Below are 23,880 nucleotides of genomic sequence, written 5' to 3'. Positions count from 1 at the left end.
TGAAATTTAATGCAGTCATGCCTATTGCACTCTAATTAACAGTAAGAGTTCAATTGAATAGACCACACTGGTCTTTTGTACAGTACAGCACAGAAGATTGCTGTCTTATATAATTGGATAATATAACTATGTAATTGCATTTAATAATTTATCAAATACATACATACTAATTTTCAGCTAAATTATTAGATAAACAACTTTTTCACTGTGATTTGTGGGCTGAATGAGTAGCAATCTTGCCACTGTGTGAGAGGCTGCTGACTCAAATTTCACTCCAGTGCCTCAAGCATGTAATCTAGATTGACACTCCACCTCAGTGCTGCAGTTCAGAGATGCCTTCTTTCAGATGAGCCATTGAACTGAGACCCTGGGTAGATGTATAAAAACAGTCCTGTAGAACTAGTTCAAAGAAGATCAGAGGGGTTGGTGCGCCAGCTAATAATCAAACAAAGTAAAAGCTTTCTGGTGTCATTCCTGCTCGTGAAAATTTGCTGTGCATAATTCAGCTGCATTTGAACATTACAACAGTGGCTACAGTTCTAAAGTACTCCATTAACTACGGAGTGTTTCAGGACGCGAGGAAAGGCAGTATATACAAGTGAGCTTTTCTTCTTAAATAGCTGCCTGGTAATACAGATTATGGGCATTACTAAAAAGAGACATATTTTGTTGAAGCTTCTTTTTTTTACTTGGCACTAATCAGAACAATTTGCACAAAATAGCAAGATAAAATGAAAACAGCATTTTTGCTAAATGACAATAGAGTGCAGATTGGTTGGCAAGTGGACTCTGATTGGTAGAGGTGTTGCCATGGAAAATGTGCCAGTTAATAACGACTGACAGCATATCCCTTCAGCTGTTACAACAATAAAGGTATCCACCATACTCAAAAATCCTGTGCTTGCAAAACTCACGATGGTGTCCAGCATTGAATGTGACTCCACAATTGGATATTGCTTGTTAAATAATCCTGACAACCAATTTAGGATTGCTAATTGGGCTTGTACTGTGGCGAACTTGTCTGTACTGGATGCTAAATATGTTAAGATACGAGGACCTGTTCTTTGTAGACAGAAAGAACATTTTTACATACAGGTGACAGCCGTTCTGTGCTTCGTTTCTTAGGCAATGCCTTGACTGATCTGAGCCAATCTGCCTTGTTTAAAATTAAAACAACACTTAATAGTTAACTGTCAGTCATCATTAACTTGTACATTCTCAATCAGAATCCACTTGCCTCTCATACGTTATAAATATATTTTCCCTTTGCTTTGGTATCTCTTGCCAACTGTCCTGATGAGTACAAGATGAACAGTTTTGACAACTGTGTCTTTCTAACTATGTATATGGCAATATATGGAAAAATATCAAAAATACTGAAAGTCTGAAATAAAAACAGAAGATGTTGGAAATATTCTGCAACATCTGTGATTAGAGAAATTTAGTTAACGAGGTTGTAGACTTGCTCGCCAAGCCGGTGTGTTTGATTACGATCAGCTCAGCGAGCAAGTTTACAACCTCATCCACAACCCGAGCTACAAGACTTCTCAAAAACTTTAAATTTAATTAACATTTCAGGTCAATGAACAATGGGTTTTGATGAATGATCATTGGTCTGAAACATTAACTCGGTTTCTTTCTCCCTGTCTGACATGCAAAAGCTAATATTCTAGCACTTTCCATATTTATTTCTGAAGCCAAAAAGTCTTGAATACAACAGTCAAAATTAGTTCCCCTCAGAAGGATGAAATTCCAGTGGAGTGATGGGTGGTGGCTGCAATAAATACTGACATGGATTGACTGTGCCAAGTGCAATCAGCCATAATCATTTTGTATAGCAGGGAAGACTCGATGGACTGAATAGCCTAGTTCTGTTCCTAAGTGGTTTGCTTTTGTGCCAGATATCCCACTTAAAAAGCTTGTATTCAATTAGCACATTTAATGTAATTAAAACAACAGCTGCTATAATCAAACAAAAATTGGCACTAAGCATCATAAAGAGAAATTAGAACAGGCGCTGGGTCAGGGATGTACATTTAGGAAGGGAATCAGAGAGGTCTGGGGCTTAGGCAGATGGGGTCACAGTGGTGGAGTGTTGAGGAATAGTCATGTTCAAGAGGAGAATACAGGAGCTCAGAGGTCTTGGAGGATAGGGGAGGCATTAGGGAGAGGGGTTTTAAGACAGAATTGAGAATTTAAAAGAAAAGTTGTTCCCAGATCAGGAGCCAATATTGATTACTGTTACGAGTAAATAGAAGCTGATATGAGTTAGGATATGGGTAGCATGAGCTTAAGTCTACGAAGTGTGTAAAATAGGAGAGCGTTAGATAGTCAAAGGTAACAAAGGCATAGGCCATAAGGATAACTATAGTGAAGGTACATGTCGCAAATTATTTGTCCAGTAAATGGCAGCCAGGGGAGAGTAATTACACAAAAAAAGCAAAATCAATCCCAGTCACCTATAGAAGTATGGCCTCCAGGATTTAATTGTAACCATCTTCTTTCTGACTGGGACCTACATTGTATGCAGCCTTTGGAAGATTGACATTGGACAGTCAATGTGAGGGATTTTGCATTTAATTTGTCAACCATGGGAAATAAACAGGGTGTTGGGCAAACCCCATCTCCCTGGGCTGAGATAAACAACATAAACTGATGTTAACAAATAAATTTAGCTCAACAAAAGCAATTTCAGTTCACCGTCACCTTTTCAAAGGCAATTAGGGATGGGCACTAAATGTCGGCCCAGCCTGTGACACACAAATCCCATGAGTGATTACAGAAAACTTCTTACTTATGATGCTGCAAAGCTTTAGAGTTGATTCGGTGTGAATAGTTGCGAAATAACATGCGGTGGTAGTGCCGTTTCTCAGAGTTCTTTTCTGCCAACGACAAAGACATCATTAGCTAGAAGCTTCTCTTCTATTTTTAAAAGAAGAACATCTATTTCTTTTTTTTCCTAGGGTTTCCCTGATCCATACAGCAAAGTATCAATAAGACTTGTCTTGATAAAAAAAATTTACAGTAAAGAAATGGACCATTCATCTTTCAACACTAGTATTTATGTTCCAGGAAGTTATCCCCCCACTGTATTTCATCTCACTTCCATTAAAATATTTTTCTGCCCCTTTTTGCTTCTTGTTTACCTAATTTCCTCTTAAATACATCAATGTTATTCAACTAAACCACCGTCTATGGTAACAAGTTTCACATTCTCCCCACTTGTTCGGTAAAGACATCTCTCCTGAATTCACAATTAGATTTGTTATTGTAATGATAGTTTTGGACATTACTGAAAGTGATATTTCTCTCCATCTCGCCTATTGATCCTCCTCCTTACTTTGAAGACCTCTAATGGATCAAAGCTCATCCTTCTCTTTCCTTGAGAAACAGGACCTAACCTATCCGGTCTTTCCAGATAGTTATAAGCTCTCTGTTCTGGTATCATCCATTTTTTGCAACTTCTCCAGTGCTTTGATATCCTTTTACTAAAAACCATCCACAGTTCTTCTAACTTGAGCTCAGTAGATATTTCCTTTATTTATTCATGGGATGTGGAGGTCGCTGGCCAGGGCAGCATTTATTGCCTGTCCTTAATTGACCAGAGCGTCTGGAGTTACATGTAGGCCAGACCAGGTAAGGACGGCAGTTTCCTTCCCTTTGGACATTAGTGAGTCAGATGGGATTTTCCGACAATTGGCAATGGATTCATCGTCATCATTAGCCTCTTAATTCCAGATATTTATTGAATTCAAGCTCCACTATCTGCCTTGGCGGGATTTGAACCCAGGTCCCCTGAGCATTGTCTCGGTCTCTGGATTAAAAGTCCAGTGATAATACCACTAGACCATTGCCTCTGAAAGAATTCCAGTAATACAGCACTCTCTCCATACTGTGCTGGGCATGTCAGTCTTCATTCTAAACTTGACTTTCTGGACTGGAACTCATTATCTTCTGTCTCAGACACACCAAGTGCTGCCCATCGAACCACAGCTGATACTGTGCAGAATGTGACTGTTCAAACCAATTCATGAGGTTTATGTGCTAATGATTTTAGCTTCTTCCAAAGTGAATCGCCAAACCTGAAGTATCTGCAAAGTATACAGGAAACACACGGAAGCAGACTCTAAACATTATTTTTTCTTTATTCATTCTTGGAATAAGGGGCATCACTGGCTAAGCAGCATTTATTGTTCATCCCTAATTGCCCAGACAGCAGTTAAGAGGCAACCACATTCCTGTGGGGCTGGAGTCACATGTAGGCCAGACCAAGTAAGGATGGCGGTTTCCTTCCCTAAAGGACATTAGTGAACCAAATGGGTTTTTTCAACAATCGACAATGGATTCATAGTCGTCATTAGATTCTTAATTGCAGATATTTTATTCAATTCAAATTCCACCATCTGCCGTGGCAGGATTTGAACCCAGGTCCCCTGAACATTGCCTTGGCCTCTGGATTAAAAGTCCAGCGATAATGCCACTAGACCATTGCCTCTGAAAGAATTCCAATAATACAGCACTCTCTCCATACTGTGCTGGGCATGTCAGTCTTCATTCTAAGCTTGAGTTTCTGGACTTGAACCCGGGTCCCCAGAATGTTTTCTGGGTCTCTGGATTAACAGTCCAGCGATAATACCACTACCATCAAAGGACGCCATGATTTCCTTGTAAAGTTTTGGTCAGTCACTCCCAATTTTGTCCATCCACCAATTAGTTTTTAAAGTGGTGTCTATGAGAACAACGGAGATATCAAACTAAGTGAGGTACAGGAACAAAGGGGATCATGGCGTACAGATCTACAAATCGCTAAAAGTGGTGACACGTGATCCCAAAGTGCTAACACAACACTGCGATACATTTCTAGGAGAAAAAAGCTCCTGATCAAGGAACTCCTCATCCTCCATGCAGAAACACAGCTACAAAGACTCAGACTGTCCCTAACATGTCTGTAACTTGTTCACACTGACTACAAGTGTGAAGAAAACTGGGGTGTTGCATATTCTACCCTGATCACACTAAATGCATCCCACTGGAAGTCATTAGTAAATGATGCCACCTTGAGTCCACAGGGTCAGATAACCTGAATCTTGATAAACAGGGAAAACAGCTACCACCTTTTCCTACTCATGAAATGTCTATTGGAGCAAGCAAATGGTTTTGTAAGTTCTGTGTTCTCAACACAGAACTGTTTGGCTGTGAAACATGGGTGACTTACAACTGCTAGGAAAGGAAGCTCAATAGTTTCCATGTTTGTTGTCTGTATTGCTGTGCAGACAGCTAGCATTTACTCAGTGGATGGAATGGCCTTTTGTGCTGTGATATCTCTTTGACTAAGAATACACAATTAGTTACTGCTAGAATTCCTAGGAGAGAAAAGGGAAGAACTAGTCATCGCACAGTTAGCTTCAAACAGTACTTGCTACCTGTGAGATACAACAGCTTTGAGTTTGTAAATATCTCCCACCATTTTGATGGAAGAAATTGGAAAATGAATATGTTGGGGTACATTAAGATATTAGACATACCACTACTTTAGTGTAGATATCCTCTGCAAACTTTGGGTCTTTGAATTTGGATTCAACTGGAAATGTATACTGAACCAACCATTCAAGAAGTGGTAGATCCAGGCAGGTTCCCATGTTGGGATATTGTGATGCATGAATGTGTGTGTCAACTAGCCCTGGAATAAAGAATTCTTCCCTGAAATAAAAACAATGAAGATCATTAAGGCTGAAACACTATCCTTTAACACTTAATCCAATTTAATGCAATTCATGAAGGACAACAGCAATAAAGTTAATATTTACACACAATTAATATGACTGCTTGTTTTTGTTTCTGATTTACAGCATCAGCAGTGCTTTTGGTTTGTATTTGATATAATTGCTTATACATTACTGGTTTAAAAACAATCAGCAGTAAAAGAATGAAATAAAAGCCATCATGTTAGAAAAAAAGATTGCAGACCCCAAAGCTTCTTTGTTCTGCATTCCTATCACTCTCGCGAAAGATGTTTCTCCTAAATTGTCCATGGGATTTATTAGTGACTCTGAGAAAGGCTCTTCTCCATTCCACACCATCCCTCCCCATCACTCCTTCACCATTCTGCATCACCCTCTGTCCCTCAACATCATCTCTCCCTGCTCACTCCTCATAGTAGCAGTCACATGAAAATCTTGGCATTATAGGACGTGATGATGTTCTACCTTGTAAATGCCTTGTGACTTCTGGCTTCTCTTCAGCCAAGAATGCAGTGCTCCACTGTGTAAATGATGCTGTTTGCTTGGAATTGTATGCAGTAACAAAATGCATTAATAAAACCCTTTTATTTTCACAAAATATCCCAAATCATTTAATCAAATCAAGCCATAGAGAGGATAGATAATCAAATCTTAAATCAAAGTGGCACATGGTATGGTACATCTTGAAAGAATGGCTTATGCCCAGGCAGCTGAAGGCATAGTTGCTAATGGTAGAACATTAGAAACCCAAGAGAATACCCAAGAGGTCAGAGTCAGAGGAGCACAGAGATCTCAATATCTCTATAATGGCTGAAGGAGGTAACAGAGATAGGGAAGGATAAGACCATGGAAGGATAAAAGTGTGACTCATGGAAAAAATGGTTTTCTACTCAAGAAGCCTTCTACTCCATCCCTCATTTCCCATAAACTTGGTTCCATAGCCAACACCCACAGATGTCTTGCTGGAAAAAGACAGCAAAGGCAAGAACAGTCTTCCAGTGTCCTGCCACTGGCTGTCATAGAAATAAGAAACAAAAATGGGTAAACAGTCAAAATAAGGGCCAATCCCTCATGAAGTGAGGTAGTTGGTCACCTTGCACTTGGAAAGCAATCTGTTTCAAGGCAATTACTTCACAAAGGGGCTTTTGTCCTGGACACTTGAGTGTCTTTAAGCCCAACCCCAAAATCAGCTGTCCTTTTCCAGCTGCTCACCATCCTCATTTATGTCTGAGGGAAGCATTATGCTGAAGCAAAGCAAGATATCTCTGCACAGTATGTAGGGAAATAAGTAGTGAACAAGAAAGCATGGAATAGAAATAAAAGGAGCTGAAGATGCAAATCAAAAACACTTTAAGGTAGAACTAAGGTCACAAATGCAAAAACAACACTATGCTTTATTCATGTTGCAAAGTCTCAAGCATGGTTTTAGGGATTTTCACTGCAAATTCATATGGCTAATGAGTGAGGATACTGTTCGATGATATTGACCAACCTTTGTTGAAGTTCTCTGATGTTCTTTTTCTGGAAATGCCATGTTTGGAATAACTCTTCCTCTTTATCAACAGTCTCGATGAAAACAATCTACGTGGTAACAAGAAATGTGGTTTAATTCAGTTAGATTGGAAAAGTTTGTTCCTTATTGGAATATTGACGGCAGAAACTTATATGACTCTTAACAACATGGGCTAAGGTGAAAAATCTGAGACAAGTGTATGAGAAATCTAGCAAAGCCTTTCTAGATGTTGGCAGCAACAAGTCACATTTTCCAAAGAAATCCCAGTATGGCATCGATAGGATTCTTGCTAGAAAGTGATGAGCTGCCTATTAATGGGGATTATTGCTTATTATCACCCTCATTAACATTCTTATGTCATTAGTATGCGCATTTCTCCTCTACCATGCACCAGATAAAGACTAGAATTTGAGAATTCTCGACATAAAACTCAGAGTGGGGAACTGCCTGGTGACTCTAGCTTGCTCCTCAGTACCACTTGGGCATCAGCACCAACGTCTCAGGGCATGCTTCTGGCAAGGGGGACATACACTCCATGTTTATGGATACTGGAATCTGATAATGTGTCAGCTTCTCCATTACCACCATGACACATCTCTGATCCACCGAAAGGACACTTATGCACTGTGCACAGAGACAGGCACCCAGCTCACAGCTTGGACCAGGCTGTATCCCAAAGGTTGTTGCCTTAGCGCCCACACACTTGGTCCCCATGTGGATGCTCACAGCATCCCTCCTGGGCCTTGCCCTCCTTTTTACACTTTGGCTCCTCAACTAGAGCTTAAAAGTTCACAGAATGCTGCATTGCTTTTCCTCTCAGTGTGGCCACAAAAGCAGGCAGCAGTCAAGGAAGTGGATATATTGCTGTAAGACTCATTGCTGCATTAATCTCTCATCTTCACTATGTCCAGTACAACGGTATGTGCTGCAAGCAAACGCCTAGGTCACAAAGTCAAAGGAGAGTTGAAGGCAAGCAGACAGGTCCTTACCTGTTCTGGCCTACATGTGACTCCAGACCCACAACAATGTGGTTGACTCTGAACTGCCCTCTGGGCAATTAGGGATGGGCATTAAATGCTGCCTAGCCAGTGACACTCTCATCCCGTTAATGAATAAAGAAAAAAAAGGTGGGAGTAGACTGTAGGATATTAACGGATGTTGGCTGTCTCTGTGAGACAACAGTATATACATAGACAAAGTTACAACAGAGACACTTCGAGCTCTATAAAACTCAATGAATTTATTAAGTGAATGATGCACACCTTTAACCACTAGAGATATCTCAACCTCTGTCCTTTGCTGCCCTTAGTTCTGGAACCAACTCTGAACGTTATTACCTGGGAGAGTTGGCAACCAGTCAGGCTGGAACTTTTCTCAATGTCTTCATCATGCTTCCTGATACAGGGTATTCCTTCACATTTGTTAGTTGCTACTGAAATCAGGGATTTCCTAGGCTGCTTTTTGTACAGATCTCTGTACCAAGTGTATGCCTTACTTGGAATTATCTGCCATGGTATGATTCAAACCCTGTCTCTAGACATTATCTGGGTCTTTGGATTAACAACCCAGTGGTTATACCATAAGGCCATCACTTCCCCACTGTTGACTCTTTTGTCAATTTCTGTATTTTTAGCATTATCCAACAAGGGTATGGCATATGGAGGCCATAAATAGCTTGGGCAAACAATTTGCTGAAGTAAGGACATGGTTAGTGCAGTGTAGACAGTTTTACCTAATGATCTCATGCAAGGACAGTCAGCAGTTTCATAATGTTCAGTGGTCATGAAGCAAATCCAAATAATCACATAATATCACTGCAGGAAGTGGTCCAGGATACAGAAAACAGATGGTGCAAGCAGACAGAACCATGAAATACACAGAAAAAGCAGAAGTTCTGATAAAATTGCCAGGATAGCGGCATAAATCACAAGGATTGAGATATCCAGAAGAGACAGGATACAAGCTTGCTCTTGCATAAGATAGCCAACTTGAGCTTTTATATGTTATTTTGGCTACAGGTGGCAGAGTGCTTTGGAGACTGCCTGTAGAGATCACTCACTGCTGGGTGGTTAGAAGCTCTGAATGAAAATTGATTTGTTCTACTTTACACGAAACTCAAGACTCTTCTTTGAAATAACAAGATCTAGAGCTGATGAACACAGCAGGCCAAGCAGCATCAGAGGAGCAGCAAGGCTGACGTTTCGGGCCTAGACCCTTCTTCAGAAATGGGGGAGGGGGAAGGGGGTTCTGAAATAAATAGGGAGAGAGGGGGAGGCGGATAGAAGATGGATAGAGGGGAAGATAGGTGGAGAGGAGACAGACAGGTCAAGGAGGCGGGGATGGAGCCTGTAAAGGTGAGTGTAGGTGGGGAGGTAGGGAGGAGATAGGTCAGTCCAGGGAGGACGGACAGGTCAAGGGGGCGGGATGAGGCTAGTAGGTAGGAGATGGGGGTGGGGCTTGAGGTGGGAGGAGGGGATAGGTGGGAGGAAGGACAGATTAAGGAGGCAGGGACGAGCTGGACTGGTTTTGGGATGCGGTAGGGGGAGGGGAGATTTTGAAGCTTGTGAAATCCACATTGATACCATTGGGTTGCAGGGTTCCCAAGCGAAATATGAGATGCTGTTCCTGCAACCTTCGGGTGACATCGTTGTGGCACTGCAGGAGGCCCAGGATGGACATGTCGTCTGAGGAATGGGAGGGGGAGTTGAAATGGTTCGCGGCTGGGAGGTGCAGTTGTTTAGTGCGAACCGACCGTAGGTGTTCTGCAAAGTGGTCCCCAAGCCTCCGCTTGGTTTCCCCGATGTAGAGGAGGCCACAACGGGAACAGCGGATATTCCACATTAGCAGATGTGCAGGTGAACATCTGCTTGATGTAGAAGGTCTTCTTAGGGTCTGGGATGGGGGTGAGGGGGGAGGTGTAGGGGCAGATGTAGCACTTCCTGCGGTTGCAGGGAAAACTGCCGGGTGTGGTGGGGCTGGAGCGGAGTGTGGAGCGGACAAGGGAGTCCTGGAGAGAGTGGTCCCTCCGGAAAGCAGATAAGGGTGGGGAGGGAAAGATGTCTTTGGTGGTGGGGTCAGATTGCAGATGGCAGAAGTGTCGGTGCATGATGCGTTGGATCCGGAGGTTGGTGGGGTGGTACGTGAGGACGAGGGGGATTCTGTTTTGGTTGTTATTGCGGGAAGGGGGTGTGAGGGATGAGTTGCGGGAAATGCGGGAGACACGGTGGAGGGCGTTCTCAACCACTGAGGTGGGTAAGTTGCAGTCCTTGAAAAACGAGGACATCTGAGATGTTCGGGAGTGGAATGCCTCATCCTGGGAGCAGATGCGGCGGAATAGGGGAATAGGGGATGGCATTTTTGCAGGAAGGTGGGTGGGAGGAGGCAAATTCTAGGTAGCTGTGGGAGTCAGTGGGCTTGAAATGAATATCGGTTTCCAGGCAGTTGCCAGAGATGGAAACAGAGGTCCAGGAAGGAGAGAGAGGCATTAGAGATGGTCCAGGTGAACTTAAGGTTGGGGTGGAAGATGTTGGTGAAGTGGATGAACTGTTCGAGCTCCTCGTGGGAGCACGAGGCGGCGCCGATACAGTCATCAACGTAATGGAGGAAGAGGTGGGGTTTAGGACCAGTGTAGCTATAGAAGAGGGATTGTTCCACGTAACCTACAAAGAGGCAGGCATAGCTTGGGCCCATGCAGGTACCCATGGCCACCCCCCTTGTCTGTAGGAAGTGGGAGGAATTGAAAGAGAAGTTGTTGAGGGTGAGGACGAGTTCGGCTGAGCGGATGAGGGTGTCAGTGGAGGGGGACTGGTCGGGCCTGCGGGACAGGAAGAAGCGGAGGGCCTTTAGGCCATCTGCATGGGGAATGCAGGTGAAGAAGGGTCTAGGCCCGAAATGTCAGCTTTCCTGCTCGGCCTGCTGTGTTCATCCAGCTCTACACCTTGTTATCTCAGATTCTCCAGCATCTGCAGTTCCTACTATCTCTGAAACTCTTCTTTGAAATCTCTCCCCAACAGGAACAGTTCACAGTGAAGTCCTGGGAGGCTCCTGTCAGTCAGGGGGTCCTGTTACAAAAAGGCAACTTCAGTCTTCAGGACCAGTCCAGGGACTTGTGCATAGTCAGGCATGTGGTCAGGGTAAAGCCTATGGGTTTGATAGGGACAGCTCCTAGGAAAGGGTTATTGATGTTTGGAGGGTTCATCTACACACAGAGGTTGAGCCAGGAACTCACTGACTGTAGACTACTCCCTTTAGACTTTGAAGACGTGACCAGTTGCTTGCACGCATTTGCATTTTTGTTGGTGGTGAGATTGACATAGCGATGAACCAAAAAGCAACATGTTCAACCCCTTTGACTGAAGACCACTGACCAGCATGACAAGCTGCCTGGCTATGTCTATGTACCAAGTAGCAAAGCAATGCTGCAGTTCTGTGAGCGTTTCAGCTTTGGCCACACTGAAAAGCCAAGGCAAGGCAAGGAACAGCATGACCAGGCAAGGATGCTGTGGGCATCCGAGTTGGTGCTAAGTGAATGAGTGCTAAAAGTGCAAGAAAAGTGTCCTGAGATGCAGCCTGGTGCAATTAGTAGCTGAGTGCCTATCCCTGAATGCAATGTGTCTTTGTAGCAGCATTGCAATGGTCATTTCTGATGTACCCCAAAGCATGTAGTAAGTGGATCAGAGATGTCCCATGATGGTGAAGCAAGGCTTGCACTTGTTGAATGGCAGAGGGTGTGGATGTGGGGTGGCTGCAGTTGCTGCTTTGGAACATGCCCTGAGATGTTGGTGCTGGCTGTTCAGGTTGGAGGTCCACAGGAGCAAGTGTCCAGTTGGAGTTGCCAGGTCCCACTCTGACTTTCATGTCAGGAATTCTCAGCATCTAGTTTCTATTCAGTTTATGGTCAGATAGGAACCTGCATATTAACGGGGTGAGATTCAGCGTGAACGAGGCTGATATTGAGCAATGATCCTGTTAATAAGCATCTCTCTGCATTCTAGCGAGGATCTCATCTATCGCCCTGAACTCTTTTGGAAAATGCTACTTGCTGCTCCTGACACCGAGAAAGACCTTACTGAACTTCTCAATAAGACCATACGTTATAGGTGCCATTCTCCCAGATTTCTCACAATGGTTCATGATATTCGGGCCTCTATCAGACTCAAAGTCTGATTCTCTCGCCCTTTGTGGGAGTGACCCGTATCTGCCAATACTAAGTGGCCCATGCCTGCTTACAAATTGGAAGACAGAAACACAAAAACTAAACAGTCTGCTCACACAGTGAAACATAATGGTATCTTTGAACAGGGCTACTCCAAGCTTAGTAAAGGGGCCCTGCAAGCAACCATCTGAGACAGGTTTGATAAGAGGATGCCTAAGGATAGACAAGCTCCAGCTTCATTAGTGAAAGAATGATTGTCCTAGTAAATGAATAACACCAGGTGAACCAGTCAGATTAACTCGCTAAGCAGCTGCAAAGACAACAGCTAAAGTTATTTTGTAGTAAATCGGCGTTTCTTTGAAGTTATTCACAATATTGAGAAATAGGTTCTAGTTAAAGATTCTTCAGATAATCATAGGAGTAGTTTTCAACATGAAGGATAGATACACATATAACCAAAGTATAATACAAGCATTAAGGAAAAAAAACCACTTAAACCAAATGTGAAAGTTAATTAGTCTTAGGAAACGCCTTCTCTTATGCTCTGAACAAAACAGAATGTTCACAGCCCAAGAAGCTGTATAGTTTTATACTTTATAACCAACGTTATAACAGAAATTAACCTTACAGCAATTAGTTAAAACTAACTGTCTTTTGTACTTTAACATATATAGTTGGGACAGTGAGAAATATAAAACGAATAACTGAATTTGATAAAGATAAGCACACAAAATACAACTCAAGCTGTCCTTAGAGATTAGCAAGCCTGAGACAGATCCCAAGGAGTATAGCCAGTAACTTTGGAATGCGAATGGATAGGATGCATAGAAAGATCCCATGGCCTAGGGATAACAGTGTCTGGTAAGCACTACAAAATCATGGCAACCTGGGGTTGTCCATAGGAATGCCCATCATTGACTAGGTGTCCCATGGAATTGGTGGTGTGGATTAAGGAGGAAGGACAGTATGCACGCTGTATTTGATTATTGCAACAGAAAATGTATAAAAATGCTGTATTTCACTGGAAAGATCAGAGTGTGTCATTGATCTCACTTCTGATCGGAGCCAAAGATTAAGGGAAAAATTGCTTTCTCACATCAAGGCTAAATTCGGAGAAGATCCTTTTGCTGCTCTCCCTGCATCAACTGGTTTTTGTTTGAATAAAAGTCTTCCACTTGCCTGAATCCTGCCCTGCCTCCTGAGTCTTTATCCCCTGTCGGTTGGGGAGTGGTGGGGGGTGCGGTGGCGGGGATATGCTCCTACACCACTGCTCCCTGCTTCCTGACATTTTGAATATTTCCAGCATTTTCTGTTCTGTATTTCAGATTTCCATCCAGTAACTGCAGTAATTTGCTTTTGGAAAGATGGGAGCATTGGAGGCTGAGGGGTGACCTTATAGCGGTTTATAAAATCATGAGGGGCATGGATAGGGGGAAGAGCCAAGGTCTCGGGGTATGTGAGTCCAGAACTAGACGGGCATAAGTTTAAGGTGAGAGGGGAAAGATTTAAAAAGGATCTGAAGGGTAACTTTTTGGCACAGAGGGTGATGTGTGTATGGAACAAACTGCCAGAGGAAGTGGTACAATTACAATATTTAAAAGGCATCTGGATGGGTACATGAATAGGAAGGGTTTAGAGCGACATGGGCCAAATGTTGGCAAATAGGACTAGGTGAGTTTGGGATGTCTGGTCGATGCAGATGAGTTGGACCAAAGGGTGTGTTTCTGTGCTGTATGATTCTATGACTGAAGGAATGCTTCAGTGCTAGAGCTGCCATTATAAAAAGAAATGTTGAGGCCTCAGAGTTCACCATATCATCCCTACAGTGTGGAAACAGGCCCTTCGGCCCAACAAGTCCACACTGAACCTCAGAGCATCCCACCCAGATCCATCCCCCTAATCTACACATCCCTGAACACTACAGGCAATTTAGCATGGCCAATCCACCTCACCTACACATCTTGGACTGTGGGAGGAAACCCACACAGACACGGGGAGAATGTGCAAATTCCACACAGACAGTTGCCTGAGGCTGGGATTGAACCCAGGTCCCTGGCACTGTGAGGTAGCAGTGTTAACCACTGTGCCACCATGCCACTCATCTTTTAAATTACCAAACAACATCACTAGAAAGGCAGTTCTTTATCACATTGCTATTTGTGGGACAATGCTGAGTGCAAACCGACAGCCGCATTTCCTGCATTGGAGTAGTTCTTCACTTCAAAAGTACTTAAAGCTGTACAGCACTTTAGAAACCACTGTAGAAGTGGCAACACAGGCACTGGACCCTAAAAAGGACAGGATGGCGCCACCTTAACGTCAGCAACTCCCGCTGCTGCTTCTATATGTCCAGGCCACTCATTCTGGCTGGACACTTCAACTGCATCATCGATGTGAATGAATGATCCAGAGGGGCTGACAGCAAACCGGATGCCACATTCAGATTCCTGATGGAAATGGTTAGAATCGCCAAGCTGCACAGTATCTTCAGCACCTCTGCAGATGGAGTGCAGGGTAGATACACTTGATCACAGCCAGATGGGTCTTTCCACTTAAGGACAGATCTCCAGTTTGTGTCCTAAGTGTTCTCTGTCAGATCCACTGATGTCCAGCTGGTGTTCTTTGCTGACCAGTAACTCCTGCTGGAGACTGTCAGCTATAGGACAACCCGCAGGCTGGCAAGGGAACATGGAAGCTGAATGTGAAGCGTTTGATCCCAGGAAACATTGAGGAACTCAAAAGGACAACAAAGCTTGGAGAACTGTGAAATCCCTCTTTGACCCTCCAGCAGACTGGTGGGAAACAGTCAAGGGGAACATTAAGAGGTTCTTCATCCCCAAAGATATTCAGAAGTTGAGAGAGAAAGAGACAGGTAAAACTGTCCAAACACCAGAAAAGCATGCAGAACCTACTCCCACTGCAGAAGATGGGGGTCAGTGCCAAGGAGAACCTCCAGGAGGTGAAGAGTCAACGAGCCTCACTCTTTGCCTCAGAGACCCCCAAGATAATCTTATGATCCAGGGTCTGCTCTATGGAGCAGGATGAGATGTGTTCATGTTTCTTCTTCCAGAAGGTACACAAGGAGAGCTCTGTGATCAGAAGCCTGAAGGAAGAAGATGGCTCGGTAATGTCATCTCAGTTTGACATCCCGAGGATCAGCAAATCTTTTTTATGCCAGACTGTATGACATGAAGCCCACAGATAGCACAGGCTCCCAGTTGTTCCTGTCCTCTATCACAGAGGTCTTAGACGACAGCATGCGAGAGAGGCTGAACAAGCCGTTATCTCTAGAGTCCTGAGAAAAGAATAAAACTCCCAGAAGCGACTGCTTACCAGCTGAGTTGTATTCAGCTCTGTGTGACTGGATTAGCCTCGATCTGTTGGAGGTGTATGACAGTAGGCTTCTGGCAGGTAGCACACACGAATCCATGAGGAAAGGTATCATCACCCTCATTTACAAGTGGAAGGGGGAGAGGGAAGAAATTAGAAATTGGCGACCAATCTCTGCCTAAGGTCTCCAAAACGGGCTTTGGGGAGGGAATCTGCAATTGTATCCTTCTACACCAACATCGTTAGTACAGTCTCAATCAATGATTGGGAATCAGAAAGCTTCCCAATCAGATGTGGAGTCAGGCAGGGCTGCCCACTCTCTCCTGCCTTGTTTGTGTGTTGTATAAAGCCTTTTGCTGAGTCTATCAGGAAGATGCGAGCCTGAGAGAGGTGACTATTTCAGGCAGTGGAGACCTGCAGGTCAAAGCCTCCCAGCACATGGATGATGTTGCTGTTTTCTGTTCAGATCCGCTGTCAATGCGCAGACTCATGAGCATTTGTGACCGGTTCAAATTGGCTTCGGGAGCCAAGTTAAGTCGAGGCAAAAATCAAGGCATGTTCTTTGTGAACTGGGCCAACCAATCCGATATCGCCTTCACTCTCAGGACAGATTACCTGAAGTTGCTAGGCCTACGGTTTGGAGGGGCTGTGGTGTGCACAAAATCTTGAAAGGAATGTGTCACTAAGGTGAGGCAGAAACTGGGCAAGTGGGAGCACTGCTCCCTGTCCATTGCAGGTAAAAACCCGGTCATCAGGTGTGAGGTACTCTCAGTACTGAGGCATTTGGCACAAGTCTGGCCCATTCACTGAACCTGCACCTTTGCAGTCACTTGAGCCATCTTCCACTTCATCTGAAGGTCGAAAATGGACCGTGTCCACAGGGTTACAAATGTACAAACCTCTGGATAAAGGGGAGAAAGACATACCCAATGCTGCCCTCACCCTGATGGCCACATTTGTGTGTGGCTGCATCAAGCTATGCGTAGACCCTCCAAATGCAAAACCAAGTGTCACTACTTTACCTGCCCCTGGTTTTGCAAAAGATGGGACTGGCCTTGGCACCACAGAATGCTCCAAGTAGTCGGACTGTTCCATATCACTTGTCCTTCATGGAAAAATTTGCAAAGAAAAACACCTTAGACCACAAGTCCATCAGGAAGTGATCAACAAGTAGTGTACTCGAGAAAAGGATCCTGTCGCATGGTTCCCTGAGCAGACTGTCAAAAGTCATTTCACAGAATTCCTCATCATCAGAATTTTCCAATGAGCACCAAGATATCGCTTAGCTGGTGGTGGGAAGGGCACTGCCCATTAGATCCTTCATGCATAATCGGTCTCTGTGCTCCACTGCACACTGCCCTTAAAGCAGCTGTTAGGGGGGTTAGTACAGACTGTCACTCTCTCCTTCTGGAATGTGCCTTTTTAAAGAAGGTCTGGAGAAAGACAGAACATAGAACACAGAACAGTACAGCACAGGGGCCTGCTCAATTATCAGATCCTCTCTTTGCCTCAGAATGAATATAAGTAGTGCCATGCATGAGTAGGAAATGCCTTTGGTTTCTGCAACTGCAGGGAATATCAGATTTCAATACTTGTTTTATTTTCTTTTTATGCAAAGGCCGTACAGAACAGCTTTAGAATCTGCGTATGTACATAAAGATAATTTTTTAATGAGTAAAGTGTACTTTTGCAATAAAAACATCTCTCACTTTTCAACAACGTTCAAGTTCTATTCTACCAAGCAATCTCTACTCAAATAGGTCCCACATATCTCTGTATATCAGTTCAATTCATAATTTTCATTCCAAATTCCATCACCCCTTAACTCTCAGCACAAGCCTTTTATATGTTGCTGCTTAATCAGTTATATCTACAATATCCATTTCACAATCATAATTCTTCTATAAATAATAGGTGTAAAACTTGTTATTATATATGACAGTACATCATGTGAAATAGAGAATTGGTTTCTGTCTCATTTGCCAAGTACTGTAAATGATGACATCTGGAAATAACATGCTTTGATGATGTGGAACTTCTTTTTGTTCACTCAGTGGACTATGGTGAACGAGTTTGCTAAATTCAACTTGGGTGACTCATTCCAAAATTGTGTCTTACCCTGTTTCAACTAGATCAGGCAAACGGGATTTTTAACAGAGATGTTTAAAATCGTTAGAGTAAATACAGAGTAACTGTTTCATGTGGCAGAAGAGTCAATGATCAAACGGACGCAGATTTAATATGGTAGATGAAAGAACTGGAGTAACATAAAGAAACAAAAAATTTGACAATATGTTGTTGTGACCCAGAATGTGCTGCCTGAAAGGGCAGTTGGACCAGATTCAGTAGTAATTTCCAGCAGCGAGTTGAATAAATATTTGACGTCGAAACATTTGCCATCGTCATTCAGAAAGAGCAGAGGAAGTGGAAATAATTAGACAGCTTTACTAAAGGGCTGGCCAGGCATGATGAGCAAAATGGCCTCCTTCCGCACTGTATAGTTCTATGTTTCTCCATTAGCTGGTCCTGACTGAGGAGATATGGTAAGAGATTTGACAATGTGCCTGGTTCATGGCATTTTATTTGCCAAGCTACTTTCCCATGGTTTTTAGAATAATAAAAAAATTGAACCAGAAGATGGGGGAAAGCAAAGACTGTACAGAACCAGTTTAGTGTCTGCATATTTTTATGTTTTATGTTTAATGTCCTGAACTATGGACCCTGGATTCTCATTCAAAGAGAGATAACTGAAGCTAACAACTGTATAGCGACACTTGGTATTTATTACAGAGTATAAATTCTCATACAGAGACTATACCATGACTAGAATTTGTCTCACAGAGACTGTACAAATATAATTCCCTAAATTATAAATAAAAACAAAAATTGCTGGAGAAACTCAGCATCTGCTTTCTCTCCATCCATGCTGCCACAAATCTGATTGCTCCAGCAATTTGTTTTTATTTCAGATTTCCAGCATCCACGGTTCTTTGTTTTATTTACAATTTGCATATGTGTTGGAACCTTGGGTTCGAGTTAATTGAGGAACTTGTACTGTGCTCTGAAATGAAAATGTAAAATTAAAGATTTGCACACAAATTGGGTTGTTAAACCTTGCAAATAACAAGGTGAGTCCCTACAGTGTAAGAGTAGGCCATTTGGCCCATCAAGCCCACACCAACCCTCTGAAGAGCATCCCATCTTCCCCTACCCTTTTGCTCTACATTTCCCCATGATCTGAAACATTAATCCTGATTTCCTCTCCACTGATGTTGGCAGACCTGCTGAACTTTTCCACTAATTTCCTGTTTTTGTTTCCCACGCGCAGCTTACACACTATGGACAATTTCCTATGGTCAATCTGTGGGAGGAAACCCACACAGAGAATGTGCAAAATTTCACACAGATGGTCGCCTGAGGCTGGAATCGAACCCGGGTTCCTAACGCTGTGAGGCAGCAGTGCTAACCACTGAGCCAATGGACAGCCCCGGTAACACGTATCCAGCTGACTATGACATTTGGATCAGGGACAGAAAACTGCTACTTCCACATATAACCATTTTTATTTAAAAAACTCAAATCATGTAACACCATTCGACGTACGCCTGAAAAACATTCCAATTTAACAACAGATTTGGCTCTTCCGCAATATTAAAAACGGGAAATTTGAAACACGAATGCTCACCTTTCCCATCCCGTTTACTCCCAGGATACGGGGGGCTAGAGTTTCCATTGGGGAAGTGTGAGTGGCATGAATAAAGGTCCCCTTGAAAACTTGGAGGCTTTCGCCTTGCGGTTGGGGAGCTTCGGTAGTCATGTTGTAGAGTGACAGGCTTCCTCTGCAGCACTCAGAAAGCACCAATTACACCATTTCACTTTCTCAAATTGAAGCTTTGGGCGTGTGCATATCGTTTAGTGGGCGTATACCTTCCTTTTGAGGAACAAGTAGTCCGCTGGGTTTGCTCTAGAGTCATCAAATCAAAAGGGCTAAAGCATTAGCAATCGAAGGAAAAAAATCTAAACGAATAATGATGTCGTTGCTGGTGTGCATCACACACCATAGTTTAAAAAGGACATATTTCAGTCCCCAACAATTACAACTCTTGGCGCATCTAATCCCACGCACACAGAGTCGAAGAACATGGAAGGAGACCCTTCGGCCCATCCTAACTGAGCAGGTCATTAATCATCCACCTATTCTAATCCCACTTTCCACACTTGAATGTTATGGTGTTTCAAGTCGTCATTTAAATAGTTCTTAAATGTCTTGAGGGTTCACATCTCTACCATCCTTTATAGGTAGTGAGTTCCAGATACAGCCCTCTGGTGGAAAGATCTTTCTTCAACTGCCTTCTAAACCTCCCACTCCTTACCTTAAAGCTGCTCCCTGGTTACTGATCCCTCTACTAGGGGGAAACATGTACCTATCTACTCTGTCTATGCCCCTCAAAACTTTGTACACCTCAAGTCCTTCCAGCCTCCTCTGCTCCAAGGAAAACAACACCAAGCATATTTAGTGTCTCTTCATAGCTGAATCGCACCAGCTCAGCAAACATCCTTTTAAAGCGTTGGAAAAGGTGCAGAGGAGATTTACCAGGATGTTGCCTGGAATGGAGGGAAGGTCTTACGAGGAAAGGCTGAGAGAGCTACGGCTTTTCTCTTTAGAACAACGAAGGATGAGAGATGACTTGATAGAGGTGTACAAAATGATCAGAGGTATAGATAGAGTGGACAGCCAGAGACTTTTTCCTAGGGTGGAGGTAGCTATTACGAGGGGGCATAGTTTTAAAGTGAGTGGAGGTGGATATAGGGGAGACGTCAGAGGTAGGTTCTTTACTCAGAGAGTGGTCGGGACGTGGAACGCATTGCCGGAGAGGGTAGTGGAGTCGGCCTCATTAGGGGCATTTAAGCGGCTATTAGATAGGCATATGGATGATAGTATAAGGTAGGGGTGGAGGTTAGAAGACCTTAGGTTTAGGGTAAAAGTTCAGCACAACATCGTGGGCCGAAGGGCCGGTACTATGCTGTACTGTTCTATGTTCTATGAATCTCTTCAACACCTCTCTACAGCAATCACACCCTTCCTGTAGTGCAGTGACCAGAAATGTAAACAGTACTCTGGCTGTGACCTAAATAACATTATATGCAGCTCCGTCATAAACTCCTTGCTTATACAATTCATGGACTAATAAAGACATGCATTCCCCTTGCCTTGTTAACCACCTTATCTATCTAACCAACCTTCAAGAATCAATGGATATAAACATCAAAGTCCCTCTGATCTTCTGTACTTCCTGAAGTCTTGCTCCACTGCCTTGTTAGACCTTCAAAAATGCATCGCCTTTTGCAACTACTTCCTCCTAAAATAGGTTTTCAACTGTTCAACTGAGTTCTGAAACTCAGAAACTCTGAGTTATAATGGACTTGACATTAACTTGGTTTCTTTTTTCGCAGATGCTACTGCTTCTGCACTTCCTGTTTTTATTTAAGCTGTTAAGATTAATTGATGGATTTGCACTAATAACAGAGAATTGAGTTATGCTGAAAGATCACCCCATGCACCTGTTTATGCTTCATGCAAGGATCTGCCTCTGGTGCTAATATCAACCTATTTTCATTTCTCTGTGTTTACCTTGTTATGAATCCAGCTGATGGTAATACTGGACAATTCAAATTTCCAAATGAAACCTATTTGACCATAAGTTTTCATTTTGCAGTTTGGGTTCTGTGGTAGCCAATCACTAAACATATTCACAGGAGCATCAAAGTTTATTCCACAAAAGAAATACAAGCTAGATAAATATATATGTACATAAAACGATATTTATAAATATAATATATAACAAGAAAATTGCAAAGCGCTTACCAAAGATGGTATAAGAAGAAATTCAACATTTTCTCTTTAGCTATATCCTTTAGAAACATAGAAACACAAAAAAATTAAGAACAGGAGTAGGTCATTCAGCCCTTTGAATCTGCTCCACCATTCAATAGGATCATCCAACTTAGTACACTGTTCCAACTTTCTGCCCATACCTTTTGATCTTTTTAGCCTTAAGAACTATATTTAATTTCTTATGAAAACATTCAATGTTTTGTCCTCAACCAATTTCTGTGGCAAAGAATTGTCACCACTCCCTGGGGAAGAAATTTCTCCTAATCAAAGTCCTATATGGTCTATCCAACAATCTTAAACCATAACCCCTGGTTCTGAACTCCCTGGTTATTGGTAACACCCTTCCTGCATTAACCCTGTATAGTTATAGGTTTCTATGAGATACCCCCTCATTCTTCCAAACTCAGGTGAATATAGTCCTAACCAATCCAAGCGCTTGTCATACATCCTGCCACCCTAGGAATCAGTCCAGTAATTCCACTTCTTCCATAGCTAGAACATCTTTCCTCAGATGAGGAGACCAAAACTGCACACAATACTCCACATGAGTCTCACCAAAGCCTTGCATAATTGTGGCAAGATATATATGCTAATCTTTATTGCACATATTCACTTTGGAAGCAAGACAAGAAGGCAGATTACTACCTGAATGGCTGTAAATTGGGAGAAGGAAGTGTGCAGTGGGACCTGGGTGTCCTTGTGCATCAGTCGCTGAAGGTAAGCATTCAGGTACAGCAGGCAGTAAAGAAGACATATGGTGTGTTGGCCTTCATTGCAAGAGGCCTCGAGTACAGGAGCAGGGATGTGTTGTTGCAGTTATACAGGACTTTGTTGAGACCACACCTGGAATATTGTGTGCAGTTTTGATCTCCTTTTTTGAGAAAGGATGCTGTTGCTGTTGAGGGAGTGCAGTGAAGGTTTACCAGGCTGATTCCGGGGATGGCGGGTCTGACGTATGAGGAGAGATTGACTAGGTTTGGATTGTTTTTGCTGGGGTTCAGATGAATGAGGGGGATCTCACAGAGACTTATAAAGTTCTAACAGGACTGGACAGGGTAGATGCAGGGAGGATGTTCCCGATGGTGGGTGTGTCCAGAACCAGGGGTCACAGTATGAGGATTCAGGGTAGACGATTTAGGACGGAGATGAGGAGACATTTCTTCACCTGAAGAGTGGTGAGCCAGAGGAATTCATCACCACAGGAAGTAGTTGATGCCAAAACATTGAATGAATTCAAGAGGCGACTAGATATAGCACTTGGGGCGAATGGGATCAAAGGATATGGAGAGAAAGCAGGGTTAGGCTATTGAGTTGGATGATCAGCCATGAGTGTGAAGAATGGTGGAGCAGGCTCGAAGGGCCTAATAGCCTCCTCCTGCTCCAATCTTCTATGTTTCTCCAGACTTTTTTCGTTCATTTATGGGATGAGTGCGTCGCTGGCTCGGCCAGCATTTAATGCCTATCTTGAATTGTCCTGGAACTCAATGGTTTTTCTAGGCCATTTCAAAGGGCATATAAGACTTAACCACAATACCGTGTGTCTGGAATCACATATATCTGGGCCACACCAGTTAAGGATGGCAGGTTTCCTTCTATAAAGGACATTAGTGAACCAGATGGGTTTTTTTACAATAATTGACAATGGTTTCACGATCATTTTTGGGTTATCTATTAATTCCAGATTTTTATTGAATTTGATTCTCGCCATGACGGTTTTTCAAATCTATGTTGCCAGAACATTACAACTTGGGGTACTGGATTACAAGGCCAGTGGTATTACTACGATGTCACCACCTTCCCATAAGGTACCTTTATTCTATCCTTTATGCTTTGGAGACTTGGACAATGTACAAACGGCACTTCTGGAGAAATATTACAAGTGATTGCTTTAAAAGATTGTCTTAATTCAATGGTAAGAATTGAGGATTCAGGTAGACGATTTAGGACAGAGCAGCAGAGTCCTCTCCTCAGCCAATTTACCTAGCAGCAAAATATTAATCAACATTCTGCCAGTTACCATTGACCAGAAACTGAACTGGACTAGCCATATACATATAGGGCCTATACGAGCAGGTCAGAGGCTAGGAATCCTGCAATGAGTAACTCACCTCCTCTCTCTCCAATGTCGAACCACCATCTGCAAGGCACAAGTTGGGTGTGGAATGGAATATTCTTCATCCATTTGCCTGGATGAATACAGCTCCAACAACACTCAAGATAGTTGACACCATCCAAAACAAAACAG

The 23,880-nt window shown here is 43.1% G+C and overlaps 1 protein-coding gene across 1 annotated transcript; it reads right to left on the bottom strand.

The window, feature by feature from the left end:
- Positions 1-2,720: 2,720 nt before the first annotated feature.
- LOC125487805 (guanine deaminase-like) lies at positions 2,721-19,687 on the bottom strand. The gene is made up of 4 exons (XM_048620091.1): positions 19,425-19,687; positions 7,234-7,322; positions 5,526-5,700; positions 2,721-2,882 (listed from the first exon to the last, which is right to left on the bottom strand). Exons 1-4 carry the CDS (start codon positions 19,554-19,556, stop codon positions 2,721-2,723), a joined length of 558 nt encoding a protein of 185 aa, XP_048476048.1. The 5' UTR covers positions 19,557-19,687.
- Positions 19,688-23,880: the final 4,193 nt, after the last annotated feature.

This window comes from Rhincodon typus, chromosome 3, assembly GCF_021869965.1.
Source record: "Rhincodon typus isolate 14 chromosome 3, sRhiTyp1.1, whole genome shotgun sequence".
NCBI lineage: Eukaryota > Metazoa > Chordata > Chondrichthyes > Orectolobiformes > Rhincodontidae > Rhincodon > Rhincodon typus.
Note: the sequence above shows the minus strand (reverse complement) of the source record. Positions and strands in the feature narration are given on the sequence as shown.

Bases quoted from the DNA above. Each gene is read 5' to 3' on its own strand.
- LOC125487805 (XM_048620091.1), bottom strand. From the start codon at position 19,556: ATGACTACCGAAGCTCCCCAACCGCAAGGCGAAAGCCTCCAAGTTTTC. The intron at 7,323-19,424 runs GTGAGCATTCGT...GTTACCACGTAG, and splicing joins GAGTAAACGGGATGGGAAAG to ATTGTTTTCATCGAGACTGT. The intron at 2,883-5,525 runs GTATGTCTAATA...TGTCGTTGGCAG, and splicing joins ATATCTACACTAAAGTAGTG to AAAAGAACTCTGAGAAACGG.